At 61.2% G+C, this 14152-nt stretch overlaps 1 protein-coding gene across 1 annotated transcript; it reads right to left on the minus strand.

The window, feature by feature from the left end:
- Positions 1–1036: 1036 nt before the first annotated feature.
- CHRNB4 (cholinergic receptor nicotinic beta 4 subunit) lies at positions 1037–13295 on the minus strand. Its single transcript, XM_027569246.1, has 6 exons — positions 13201–13295; positions 8939–9087; positions 5780–5824; positions 5567–5676; positions 3871–4867; positions 1037–1177 (listed from the first exon to the last, which is right to left on the minus strand). The coding sequence occupies exons 1-6, from the start codon at positions 13253–13255 to the stop codon at positions 1037–1039; spliced, it is 1497 nt and encodes a 498-aa protein (XP_027425047.1). The 5' UTR covers positions 13256–13295.
- Positions 13296–14152: the final 857 nt, after the last annotated feature.

Genomic DNA, 14152 nt, shown 5'->3' on the forward strand with positions numbered 1-14152 from the left:
CATCTGGAGAAGACCAGGCGGTGGGGAGGCCCTCAGTGGTTGCCAGGGACTGGCCAGGAGGGAGGTGTTTGGGTGATCAGGCTCTCCCGTGTCCTGATGACACACATCTGCACGTGTTAACGTTCAGAGAACGATACACAAAAAGTCAATTTTATTGTATGATTAAAAAAACAGAATTTTTAAAAAGTCCTCTATTGCCCAAGTATTTTAAGAGCCTGTCACATGCCAGGCACTGGGCGAAACCAGCGGAAGGACCAGTCAGAGCATCGGTGAGGGGACAGCTCAGCCTGGCCTGGGTCTGAAACAGGTGTCCAGGGCTGTGGAGCGTGGTGGAGAGGGTCCTTCTGTCAGAAGGGGAGCCAGGGACGGCTGCTGGGAGGGGGCATCTGAGCTTGAAGAAGGAACAGGAGTCAGTCATTCATTCATTCAACATTTATTAAGCACCTGCTGTGTGCCGAGCGCTGTCCCAGGCCCTGGGGTTGTGCAGCGAACTTGAAGAACCAGGTTCCTGCTGTCCCAGAGCTCACACTGGAGTGGCTGAGCTGTGGACAAGAGACGCACTACCAGGTGAGAATTCCGGTCCCCAGGAGGGCTGGAGGAAGGCGGGGTGACTGGGGAAGGCCTGACGGGGACATGACATGGGGACAGAGGATGCACCGGATGCTGCAGCCACTGCGGGAGCATGGGGGGCACCGGGGGGTGAAGGTGCAGCCAGTGCAGAGGCTTTGAGCTGGAAAGCGTCCTGAAGCGTGTGCGGGGCTGAGAGAAGACCGGGGAGCGGAGGGCAGCGGGGTGACAGTGTGGCCGGGATGTGGGCAGGGTTCTGGGCACGTCCTTCTCTCCGGTGCAGGGAAGGAGGCTGGCCGGAGTCACTCTGTCCGAAGCCCCTGCGGCTGGGCTTCCCTTCAGCGCGGGCAGCCCCCTGCTTCCGTCCTGCCCTCCCCCAGCTGTGGCTGTTTGTTTGACAGGGTTGACGGCCGAGGGACTCGGGTCCTCTCACCCTGCAGCCCCGGGGCCCTTGGGCAGGCAGGGCAGACTAGGACCCCTCGGAGGGTGTGTGGGTCTGGAAGAGGGGAGGCAGGAAGAGCCCCACGGTGCCGAGCACACACACAACCACAAACACCCACAGGAACAGCCGGTCGACCACCATGGCCACGTACTTCCAGTCCTCGACGACCTGCAGGCAGACAGAGCGGCCGTTAGGGGCACCCGGACCTCCCTGGTCTCCTTCCCCCACGCGGGGCCCTCGCTGTGGGCCAGGGAGCCCCCAGGCTGGTGTGGCCACCCCCCAGCTGCAGCGTTGCAGGACTCCCCCCCCACCCCCCCGACAGGCACCGGCGGGACAGAAGCGACAGATGGAAGGGTTAGTAATGGTAATACCACTAATACTGAGCAGTGTGACTGGAGAACCACATCATGGCGAGTCCCCTTCTCTTACTTTGAGCCCCAGCCTCCTGCCTGGGTTCTGCCCAAAGGAAGATTTGGGGCCCACCTCTCCGTGTGGGGGGCAGGACACCTGGAAACCTGGCTGTGGAATCTGCTCAGTTCCCTAACACTGTGGACGGAGACCGGCCTCCCTCGGCTTCGTCACCTCCCCCTGCCCCCACTTCCCAGAGCCTCCGTGGGCACCCTGGTCTGTCGCCCCCCACCCCACCCCCGACCCTAGGCCCGTCTGACGCCTCTGCCCGTGTTTCCCGCTGGAGAGTGGCCTGACCTGAACTCAGCAGAGGCTCTGGGCTTGGAAATTTGGGCAGCAGCGGACGAGGCGACATCAGTGACCCAGTTTGTCAGGGCCCCTCCAGGGCGATCCCGTGTCAGGCGGCCCCCCCCACCCCCCAGGACCGGCAGGCCCCGAGCAGCCTGCGCCCCGTGTGGCCTCTGCTTGGCTCTCTGAGGTTTCATTTTGACAGCCCTCATTTAAGACGACTGTATTTTTGGTGTGTGTGACTTTTCCCCTTTTTATATTTGCTATTTACAGCGACCAGTTAATGGGGGGGGTGCTGAAGATGAGCCGCAGCCTGGGTCTGTGCTCGGAAGGGGGCAAACCAGGCCGGAGGAAGGTGGCCAGCGTGCGCTCAAGGCAGGCAGGGAGGTGTGAGGACAGCAGAGATCCGCTCTGGCCTGTACCGGCTGCGTGGCCCCGGGCCAGGCAGCGCGCGTCTCTGAGCCTCGCGCTCCCCGACGTGGAGTGGGGTTCGCATACATGCCTCTTGCCATGGTTCCTGGGGGGGTGGGCAGTGATGTAGGTCTGGTCCTGGCAGAGCACCCAGCGTGTACTCGGGGCTCAGGGAAATGGTGATTGTAATAATGGGGGACCCCGCCTGGTTGCTCCCCGCAAGAGGCTTTTGCTTAATTGAATTAGAAATGGCGGGAGGCACGTGAGTGTCACGGGGCGGGGGGACCTTTAGAAGAGGGCGCTCAGGGCGGGTGGCGGCTCAGCCAGGAGCAAGGACACCAGGCTTCTCAGCCTGAATGTGTGCACAGAGCACCGGGGGAGGGGTCACAGGTGCAGGCTCAGGGGGCCTCCCAGAGAGGCCTGGGCTCACTCAGAACGCGGCCCTTGTGGCCCCAGAGCCGGACCATGAGCAGTTACCCAGGGGTTCCCTGTAGCCAGCAGGGCCCCGCGCTATGTATCAGCATCTGGGACCCAGGCGATTAGCCGATGCCGAGCTGCTGGATGGTTTTAAAAGAAAGAAAGCACAACCAAAAGTGAAATCTGATGGTCTTCTAGAGCTGTGCTTCTCGAGCTGGACTGTGACATGAGGTCTGCTGAAAATGCAGACTCTGAGTCCAGTGCGGGCCAGGCCGGGCTGCATTTGTAAGTGGCGGCGCTGCTGGCCCTGGCCGAGCTCCGAGGAGCTCCCGTGCCACGTCCCGTTGGTTACGTGCTCTTCCTCTTTCATGGGGTGGTCCTGGAGCTTCTGCAGCCTGCTCCTGTCCCTCCAACTAGCGGAAACCCGTGCTTTCCCCTGAGAAGGCGGCCGGTGCAAGGTGAGCACGAGGCTGTGCCCTCCTTCTCCCCCGCAGCTGCAGGCCGCCGGGCAGGGGGTCTGCTCTGTAAGGTGTTGGAATGAGAGCATTCACAGCACCGTGACTCAGCAGCCCTCCTGCCTGGTGCAGACACATCCTGCTCTGCGTTCAGTTACCACCAGCCTGGCCCGTGAGGCCTGGGAGACCCTCTCCATTAGTGCCCCTGGCTTTGTCCTGTGACAGTAAACGTAACCTCTCTTTGCAAATCTGTCATCACATTATCACCGTACCAGCAGTGACGTTCTAACTGCTTTTCTGTACTCCCCAAAGGTGTCCCGTTTGTGGGGCTTGTTGGCAAGCTGGGGGACAAGGGGAGCGGGTGCCCTTGGTGCCCGGCCCACCCTCGTCCCCAAGACTGAGGTCCCCTTCCAGCCCAGTGACAGCCACCAGCTCGGGGTGTCCGTGGCTCCCGTGGCTCCTGCCTCCTCGGCCCCAGCGTGAGCCTGGACGAGCTGGGGAGGGACTGCCCGGGGCCACCCTCTGCCCCTGGGGGTGGGAGCCGAGGGGTGTGTGCTTCCCTGCATCCTCAGAGCCTCCAGAGCCCATGGCAGTCATGGGCAGCCTGCTCTGCCTTCCCTGGTCTCCCCGGGGCCCTCCCTGAGCTTCCTGAGCTCACTCTGCAGGTGAACTGCCTTTGCCTGGGCCCTCAACTCAGGGCTGCTTCTGGGGACCCCAAAACAAACAAAAAATGGGTCCTTGGTACTTCCTTCCTCTTCCCTGATGCCTGGAGCTACAATAAAACAGTTCAGTTTTGGGTTCCACGCTCCAGCCAAGGGTCTGGGCGCTCTGTCCCGTGAGTGAACTGCGGGCAGTGGGGCAGGGACCGGGCTGGGGACTTACACTCTGGTCTTGGTCATCACTCCTCATGTGCTGGGCAATGAAGCTGACACCCTCTAATGCGTCCTGCACATCCTGCCGGAACCTCCCGGAAGACCTCAGCTGGAAACCCCGGGCCGTGCCCGCCGCATTGGAGCCGGACCCGGAGCCGGCCAGGGACTTGGGGGCTGCAGAGGCAGGATTCACAAAGTACATGGAGCTCCCATAGAGGTTGGGGGCGCTGGCTGGACCCGTGGCTGAGGCGGAGGTGGCCTCGGACCGGGTCGGGCGAGGCTGGCAGGGCTGGGGGGTCCTCGAGGGGCTGCTGTCCGGGCGCTTCATGAAGAGGAAGGTGGGCAGCTTGTGTAGGAAGCAGCGCCGGACCCAGGGCGCCATGGTGTGCGTGCTGGGCGAGCGGTGGTGCACGTTGAGCACGCACACGCTGGTGACGATGGAGAAGGTGACGAGCACCATGGTGAACATGAGGTACTTGCCGATGAGCGGCACGTCCAGGGAGGTGGGCGGCACGATCTTGGAGATGAGCAGCAGGAAGACGGTGAGCGCCAGCAGCACGGAGATGCACAGCGTCATCTTCTCGCCGCAGTCGGACGGCAGGTAGAACACAAGGATGGCCAGCGAGGTGATGAGCACGCAGGGGATGATGAGGTTGATGGTGTAGAAGAGCGGCTTGCGGCGGATGATGAAGTCGTAGGTCACGTCCACGTAGCTGGGGTCCTGCGGGTTCACGGTCCGCCGGCCGGGCAGTGCCACGATGTCCCACTCGCCGCTGGGGGTGAAGTCGTCCATGCTGGCCGTGGGGGACTTGAGCACCATGTCGATCTCTGTGTGGTCGTAGGTCCAGGAGCGGAACTTGAGGGTGCAGTTCTGCTGGTCGAACGGGAAGTGCTTTACCTCGATCTTGCAGGCGCTCTTGTAGATGGCGGGCGGCAGCCAGAAGATGCTGCCGTTGGAGCGGACCACCACGTTGGTGTAGAGAGACACCTCGTAGGTTCCATCGGCGCTAGAGGCATGGAGAAGAGAACATGGGGAACTTGCCAGCGAGTCCTTGGGACTGTTTCTCAGCGGCCATCCTTCCAGCCCCTGGCGCCCTCCCTGAAAAGGCCAACTTCCTGTGGCCCCCGTGTGGCACAGAGCGCCCTTCACATGGATGAGCTCACGTGTGCCTCACAGTCATCGGAGGTGGGTTTTCCTAGGACCCGCATTTTACAAATGGGGACACCGAGGCTCAGAGAGGTTCAGTGACTTCTTAAAGGTCAGAAAACTAGGAAGCAGTCCAGTGAGGACCTGAACTTGGTTCATGCTTCTGCTGGGAACACTGTGACCCCACGAGACCCTCTCGCTCCCTCCGTGCACCCAAGATATTGATGCGACCAACACCCAGCACTGACAGAGCATCTGAGGGCCAACGAGATAGGATGGAGACCAGAAAGAGCACTGGATTCGGGGTCCAGACGCTGGCTCTGGGCCCAGCTGTGCCCGAATGAGTGAGTGGGGCTCTCCCCCCTTCTCCGGGCCTCCAATGCCCCACCTGCCATGGAGGGTGCTGGGTCTGCCCATTTCCTTTTCCCGCCTGACCGCCTGGAGGTCTGAGTGAAGCACAGATGAGGCCCAGGGCTGGCCTCAGGACCCGAGGACCCCTAGAGTCCAGGCCTGCTGCCCTGACCTGGCTCTCACCTCCTCGGCCAACCCTGCCACTCACTTGTTGTAAAGCACAATGTCTGGCAGCCAGATGCGCTTTGCAGGGATCCTCAGGATGTTCACGCCTTCATAGTGGGAGCTGTTCCAGGCCAGGCGGTAGTCGGTCCACTCCTGAGCAGACAGGCACGGCCCTGTAAGTTGGAGGCCCGTAGCCACCAAGGGGGTGGCCCTGGAAGAAATGCCTCCTGGGCTGGGGACCCTGCAGGACACTTACCTGTTTCAGCCAGACATTGGTGGTCATGATCTGTTCTCGCTCATTCTGGGGAGGGAAACGGGGATATCCACTTACCAGGTGGGAGGAGCCCTCACACACAGACCCCACGTTGTCACACAGAAGCCTCGGGGCTCCAGGGCCACATGCCCAGCCGCTGACCCACCATCTCTGGGATGGCTCAGAGGTATTTCACACCCCACGTGTCTGGGACAAAAGCTTGTGATTGTCACCCAGATCGGGTCCTCTGCTGGTATTGCCTCCCCCAGCCGTGCCGCTCCATAGGCCAGAAACCTGGGGGCAGTCTCTGCACCCCATTCTCTGACCCCCCCCCCCCCCAGGGTGTCCTGTAGATGGAACCCTCTGCGTGCATCTCAGACTTGTCTGCTTCTGTCATGGCTGCCGGCAGTATCCACCAGCTGGACAACTGCAGTCGCCTCCCCGCTGGCCCTCCTCCTCACCCCACGCCTCCTCGTCCCACTGTCTCTGCTCAGCAGCCAGGGGATCCTTTCAAAAGGCTCCTCTCAACCTCTCAGACTGTGTTGCTCAGCTGAAAACCCCCACTCTTACCCCACGTCCCCCAGTGTCCCTCCTCCGTCCTCCCCCCAGCTCCCGAAGTTTCTTCATAATTTATTTATTTTTCATAGTGGTAAAATGCACATAAAATTTGCCACGTTAATGGCAGTTGGTGTAAAGTTTTTGTCTGATCACTCCAATATCCAAACCATCTGTGTGTCTGTTTCCTTTGTCTTTTTTTCTCTCAGTCTTTTTTCATTTGGTCTTGTCTTACTGTGTGCCTAGTGCATTTTTATCTGCTTTCATAGGCCTCCAGGGAGAACTGACTTCGGCATAATGGCAGATGGAGGAGGGGCCGATCCCCTTCATCTGGTCTGTGTCTGAGCTGGTTCACAGCAGGTTTAGTTGTTTTGAGAGCTGGCCTACTTTTGATTCATTTTTACTCTGATGGGTGGTCTTTTCAGGGTCTCCGCATCTCGTGGGGCCCGAACGCTGGCATGTGTCCCCAGCCCTGCGAGAGCACCAGACACTCAGCTGGGCTCCAGCCTCGCAGCCACCATGCTGCCCTCTCCTTAGCCCCTCGGCCTTTTAGCATGTCCCTGTCATCATGTGCAGGGACAAGCGCCATAGACCGAGGGTCTCCTCCTGGAACCTGGTCCCTTGAGTCCTGGCTGAGCTCTCCAAGACTGTCACACAGAGATTAATGGAGTGGGAGGCATTTTTACACAGCTTTTCTAGTTGTTCTTGTGGAAAGGCTAGTCTGCAACTCTGAATGCCTTCATCTGTCTTTAAAAACATTTTTTTTTTAAGTTGTGGTAAAACTTACATACAGTGAAGTGCATAGGTTTTAAGCAAACAGTTTGATCAATTTGAGCAAATGTATTACCCACGTGGCCCACCTCCGTTCAGGCTCTATCGCTCAGGAATTCTCTTGTGTCTCAGTTCTGTCCGTCCCTCCCCAGCGGCTGCAGAACACGCCCGAGGAGGACAGCTCAAGGCCTGGCCACCCCAGGGAGCTTCTTGGGAGGGCCTGCACACACTCCTTGCTTCCTCCCTGGAAACTTCCATCTTTAAACTGGTCATGCCCATAACCCTCCCTCCTGGAAAACCAGGTCCTGGAATACAGAAGAAATAAACCCTCGGACCGAATACCTATTCTCCGTACAGCGTTCGGGGTGATCACCGCTCACAGGAGCACACTCACAGCATAGGGTGGGAGCCCTCCTCCTTCTGGTAACTTCTGTGACCTCCCACGGCCCACAGGGTAGATCTGGCAGGGGCAGCCTTAGCCTGGAAGCGCTACCACAGGCACCTGCCTGTTTCCCCTGAGCAGGGCAGCAGCCGTGGAGTGGCATCTGGGCTCACCCCGTTAAGCAAAACACCTTTGGCTGCACCGTAAACTCCAACACTAGCCTGGCCTGGCTCCTTGTTCTTCCCAGGCGGCCTGCAGAGGGGAGAGGGACAGAAAGCCCAGGCTGTCCGTCCCCTCCCCCATTGTCTGGCTGTGCTTCCTCCCAGGGGACCCTCCTCCCAGCCTTCTGGGGGGCGTTGCTTGGAGGGGGTGGGTTTGTGGGGGCCACCTGTCCCCAGGAGGTTCAGCCCCCCCGTTACCTCCTTCCCCACGACCAGATGCGGTGCCCTACGGTGCTCCCCTCCCAGCTCCTTCCCGGGCGGGTTCCAACCCCGTGTCTGGGGCTGTGGGAAGGCCACACGGGGAAGGTTAACCGTGGGCCGTGGTTCCTGCAGACACTCTCAGCTCAGAGACAAGGAGGGGAGAGGGGGAGCTCCCCGGCACCTCAGCACCCCTACCCCTGCCCCACATCCACACACCAGGAGCTGACAGCCCTACTGGTGGAGTCTGCAAGCTGTTCCTCCTTCCCATGCCCGCGGTGGCTGCCCTCACCTGTCCAGACTCTCACCCCCACCCCGGGCAGCGGCTGCCTCTGGTCCTGTCCCCACACCGGGGCCTCGGTACCCATCAGGTCCCACAGCCTCATTCCTCTGTCCCCCGACGAGTGGGGGGACGTGGGGGCCTCTGTTGGGCAGGCTAGGGGAGGGCGATGATAGGGTACAGCTGCCAGGACAAGGAGAAGTTTATGGCCATGGTGGACGCCCACCCAGCGGTCATTGCCCCTTCACATCTTTGTTAACAGAACCATGACTTTGTTAGGTATTGGACACCCAGCATCTTCCGGGCCTCCTGACCGGCACGGACGGCGACCCAGAGCTCCGGCACCGCCGGGTCCCCGACTGACTGACCGGCACGGAGGCACTGGCCTGCTCTCGCTGGGTTCTCAGTGTTTTGGCCACTGGGACTTGGATGTTCTGTGGCTTGAAGTTAAAGCATTTTCATCGATGTTGAGATCTGGGATTAACGGTGGCCCCGAACGGTAGGATTGGTGTGCACGCAGCGGGCAGGGCTCGCCCAGCAAGGACGAGAGTGCAAGGCCGGCCTGCAGTTCCGGGACCAAGGAGTCACAGCACTGAGGTGGTCAGGCCTCCAGTTTAGGTGGACTCCTGAACATATGCATATGGAAAAGGAGCAGACAAGCGATCTGACCTGGTCTAGAGGTCTGGGCCAAGCCAGAGGTGCCCCCAGCCCCACACTCCGGCTACCCGGCCTGGACGGGGGCGGCCAGCACCTACCACGCTGATGAGCTGGGCCAGGGACAGCTGCAGCTGGATGGAGATGAGCTGGGCCGAGCTGGTGGCCGGGCGGATCAGGTTGTTGTAGCGGGTTCGGTTTAGAAGGTCATCTACCAGCCTCTCCTCTGCATTGGCCACACGGCAGTCCCCTGGGGAGACACACGGTCAGACCTGCTGGGCCCTCCCTGCTGGCCGCCAAGGGGAGAGCGGGGCCGGGTGCACAGAGGCCGGGGGCGGGCTGCCCCCTCCTTCCTCCCCTTCCCACTAGGATGAAGGGCAGCCCACACCCGGACGCTGCGTCCAGAAACGGGGTGCTGCCTGCAAGTCTCTCTGCACCCCAAGTCTATCCGTCTGTTCTCCCGCTCCCCGACTCTAGCCCGGGTCATGGAGCACAGCCCGGGCTCTTCCTGTAGCCCCTTGCAGGTGTCCCCGCCTGACTCTGCCCCTGCTGCCACACGCCACGCAGCACGACAGTCAGTGGCCGTGGCCTCACCAGGGCCTTCCCCACCTGAGCCTCTCAGGTGTCCCAGACTGAGCCCTTTGGCCCTGGTACCAGCCTGCCCTCCTCGACCTGCTCTTTTCTCACGGGTCCACCCGGACGCTCGGCGGTCCGCCGTCCTTCCTGCTTTCCTCTTCCCTCCCTGTCTTCACGGTCGTACGTCTGAGTCCTTGAATGCACTCTCTCTGCCAGAGTGGCCCCCAGGCCACCAACCATCAAACGTCTGTCTGTCTTGTGCCAGACACCGTGCCAGGTGCCAGGGATGACAGCAAGCAAACACCAGAAGTGCCTCCTGCCTCGGTTTCCGGTGTAGCGGCGGAGGGATACCACCATGGGTTTGTGTGCAGAGAGGCGAGGCGGGTGCTATGTTCACGGGCAGAGAACAGACTGACCACGGGGAATTTCCCGAGTTAGGACCCTCAGACTGCAAAGTGTTGGGGTCCAGCTGACAGTTGGCTCCTGGTCCGGAGCTTAAAGGAGAGGGGTGGGCTCAGGGCCGTAACCAGTGCAGCTCCCACAAGAAGCCTGGCCTGCCCCTGGGCCCCCTGAGCTCCCACAGGCCTGGATCTCTTGCCCAGCGGGGTGTGGGTCTGGGTCCCAGCTCCTTCACACGTCTGGGAGTGGAGATGAGGTTCAGGGACCTGGTCTTGTTTACCCTGGTGTCTTCTGGGAGGATGTGTCAGCTGAGGGCAGGGGTGGGGGTGGTGCCTTGGGAAGAGACTCTGGGGAAGGTCAAGGACACTTGAGCAGGAGAGCCCAGCAGGAGGGAGGGGAGATGTGCAGAGCAGGTGGTGTTGGGCAGGAGAGCAGGTGGGAGAAGATCAGGTAACAGGGGGGTTGAGGAGGTGGGGGTGGGGCTGCCGGGGAGGGGCTGGGTCTCGCTGGGCGTGGGGTTCAGATGACATCCTTCCCTGAAGGGCCAGTGCGGGCTTTTTGCCAAATCCCTCTCTCTGGGTGGGGCCAGAGGGCCCAGAGCCTGAACGGCCTGTGAAGCGGGTCTAAGGTGGCCTCCTGTGTGGGTGCTGGGCTGGACACAGGGCCACGGGAGCCGGCGCCACGCCAGCCTGCTCCATGCACTTTCCGACTCGCTGCCTATGTGGAGCAGATGCAATATTTAGTGCCTTGTGAATGATGCTCCCGGGTGCACCTGCTGCCCGCTGCCCCTCCCCCAGACTGCCTGGGGCTGTCCAGAGGGGGTCCTCTGGATGCGTGGCCTAGATTCTGAGCTCTGCCTCTCCTACCCTGGACCCCTCCCAGAGGCAAGCTGTTTGAATACCCTAGAAGCCAGCCTGTAGCCCCAGACTGAAGCTGGGTCCCTCCCATAGCGCCTCTTCAGTGTGTATTTGGGCTGACCTGTCATTTCAGAAAGCGGGCTGTATCACTTGCCCAAGCCCCTCTGGCATTTCTGAGGCCAGTCTGGGGTCAGAATCTGCAGCTCCTGGTCCTACAGGACAGGGAGAGACTGGAGCCCACATCTCTGCAGCCCCAGAGGTTGGTCCACCAGGTTCCTGAGAGGTCAAGGCTGCTCTGCAGGCTGGGGCGCTCAGGCTGCTCACCTTTGGGGCTCTCCTGCCTCTTGGGCCTTCACCTGGCCTGAGGGACCCTCCCCATCCTGAGGACAGGCTGTGGGCTCCAGAGTTAGGGGTTCTGAAAACCTCAGGCCATTTTGCACGTTCCCTGTTTCTCATCCGGGGAAACTAAGACCCAAGAGGGAAGGAACTTACTTGAGGAGCCCCACCAGGTCAGAGCAGGGCCAGGTCTCAGAGCCTCCTTCAGAGGGGGCCCTCCCGGACCCCAGTGCCTTCTGTCCTGCCCTTGCTAACGTCCCCAAAGGGAGACTGCCCTGCAGAGGCCATCCTGGTACATAGCTGAGTGTGTGCTCCTACTGTCACCTGTGTTTGCCCTTGTATGTGTGGGGGGGAAAGACCAGCAGGGCTGCTGTGGGCTGGAATGGTCTCCCACCACCACCAAAAAGGCAGTGGGAACCCAGAACAACACATATTTGTTGCTTTCTGTCTGTGAGGCCTGCTGGGTTCAAAAGACAAGGGCCTGTCCCCGCTCCATGACAAGGGTCAGGGGGTCATGTCCCAGCCCTGGGGTCGACACAGTTCAACAGGGAGGCCACCACTAGGGGTCAGTCATGACCCAGTGACTCTGAGGAGTCCCGGGCCAGCGTTGTGTCCAGGGCCTGGCCTTCCTAGGCCTTCTCTGGAAAACCAGCTCGGGAGCAGGAAGGGGTTAACATCTGGGGGGAAGCCGCAGCTCAAACCCTCCACTGTGCTGACTGTGTGTACAGTTGGACAAAGCATAATCTTAGAATCTAATATTGGGAAAGCGAAGAGATAATAGCTATTGTTTTGGAACACAAACCATAGAAGGTAAAGACCAACAGAATCTCCTGGCAAGGCAATATCCAGAAGGCAGAGTGGTTTTCAGTTTGGGGTGCGTGTCCTTCACTGAGGAAAGGAACAGGAGATTCGTATTTATTAAAAGGCAGCTCTGGATTTTTTTTTTTTAAAGGTCGAGATTTTTACCTTTTACAAAAAGCTCACCACATATTATCTGTCATGTGTAAGAATCAGCTGGGTGCTTGTATAAACCCAGGTTCCCAGGCTCTATTTCCAGAGATTTAGATCCCATGAGGCTAGGGTGGGGTCCACTAATTTGTACGGGGTCATCCTGATGCAGGTGGCCCCAGGACCGCGCTTTAGAAACACGGCAGCTGACTCATATCTGAGTCCCCAAGGATGTAGGCAGGGCATATCATTCCTGTAGAACAGGTGGGGAAACTGAGGCCCGGAGAGAGGAAAGGAATGGCATGGGGTCACCCGGCAAGTGGCAACAGAGCCAGGACACACACAGAGTGGGGACACCATCTTTGGTGAGAGCTGCACTTCCCTGTAGGAACTTGTATGTCCTCGCAGACCTGCTTCCAACACCTCCAGTGCTGTGTGCTGTCCAAGGAAGATGTAGTCCCGCCTGGTCTCCTGGGTTATAAGCAGGACTCGGAGGACAAGCTTGGGCCAGACAGTAGGAACTAAGGGTCCTTGGAACTCGGGGGAAGGTGGGGGGGGGCGGGTTATTGAGGCCCAGAGAAGGCAATCCTCATCACATCTGGACTCTGCCTGGGAAGGGCTGATGAGGTCTCCCTTTCAGGTGTCAGAGACTGCGGCTCTCCACTTCGCCAGCCTGACGCTCCTCCACGCTGTCTGTCCAAGCCAGCCCAGCCCCAAGGGTGGGTGACCAGAGACAGTGGTGTCTTAAAAGTGTGTTTCTTAGGAGACACGCCCCACACTGCAAACCATTCCGGGTCTGGCGATTTGGGCAAGCCCTTCCCGGTCCGGGCTGAGTTTCCCCATCTCTAGCCTAGCAGCGTGGAGCCCTCTCTCCCAGGCCGAGCAGCGGGGGTGCTCCCTGCCTACACCTGGCAGGTGAGGAGCCTATTGACACCTGACATCGGCGTCCCGCAGACTCCCTTCGCGCTAGTGCAGAGCCGGTGCCACGCAGCCCCGGCTCAGCCCGGAGGTTCTCGCCGCGCAGGCTGCCCGGCAGGTGCACAGGGAGGAGAGGCAGCCCCCACCCCAAACCTCGGGGACCCATCGCCCTGGCCCGTCCCAGAGGCCACGGCCAGTGGGCTCAGCCCGCCCACGCCCCCGTCCGGCCGGGACGACCTCGGGCCACTCCCCCAGGCCCCCCCACCTGTGGCCAGTGCAGCCGGGCGGCGCGACCGACGCCCCTCCCTCCTTTCCCGAAAAGAACTCACCGCGCCGGCAAAGGGCAACCAGGGAGAAAAGGACCAGGGGCTGCGCACTCCTCATGGCGGGCGGGGGCCGGAGAGGCAGCCGCGGCGAGCGCAGCTGTCGGAGCACCCCGGCGCCGGCGAGCCACTAGCAGGCAGGGAGCGCGGGGGCTGGCCTCGGAGTCTGACGGCGCCGCCGGCGGGCACTAGGACCCGGCAGAGGGCCCGGCGGGGCCCCGCGGGGGTGGCTGCCGTGAGCCCCGCCCACTCGGGGAGGGGCGGGGCCGGCTGGGGCTCCCGGACCTGTGGCCGCGGGTTGTCGCCCCCGCCTGGCTCCCACCTGCTCCGGCCGCGCCCGCCCCGCGCGTCCCGTGGGGAGACCCGGGGGCGCTGGCGCAGGGTCCCCGCACTGTTCGGACACGTGGTTGTGCCCCAGGGAGGGTCCGTACCCTGGGGTTTGCCGAAAAAAAGGGGCGTCGCAGGGAGTAGGGAGCGAGCCAGCTGGAGTGGGGCTCGGCTCTCTGCAAACAAGGGAGGCACTTAGGAAAAGTGGGTGGCATTGGGGAGGGTGACTAGCTCAGGGTCCCCTGGCCTAGCTTGGGGAACTGGGGAAGCGAGCAGAGTTGAAGGGACTGGACGGGGCCCGGAGTGGGCCGCCTGTGCCCCTTGTCCCCCCTGCCCCCTTGGCCTTCCACCTGGGCTGACCCGAGGCAGCTCAGGTGACTCAAGGGAGCACGCAGCCCCTCCTCCAGCCCGGTGGTCCTCACCGGGTGTTGGGATCAGTACTATTCCCCTCGGGGCCGGGGACTTCACGGGACAGGCATCAGCACCAGGGCAGCCCTACTTCGGGACTTGGCCAGAGCCTCAGTCCGGGATCTAAAAGTGCCTCCAGTGATTTCCGTAGCGCGCGGCTCCGCACCTCCTCCCCTGTCTGGGTCCCAGCAGAGAAACGGAACAACTGGACGAACCAAGCGGG

Source organism: Zalophus californianus, chromosome 6, assembly GCF_009762305.2.
Source record: "Zalophus californianus isolate mZalCal1 chromosome 6, mZalCal1.pri.v2, whole genome shotgun sequence".
Lineage (NCBI taxonomy): Eukaryota > Metazoa > Chordata > Mammalia > Carnivora > Otariidae > Zalophus > Zalophus californianus.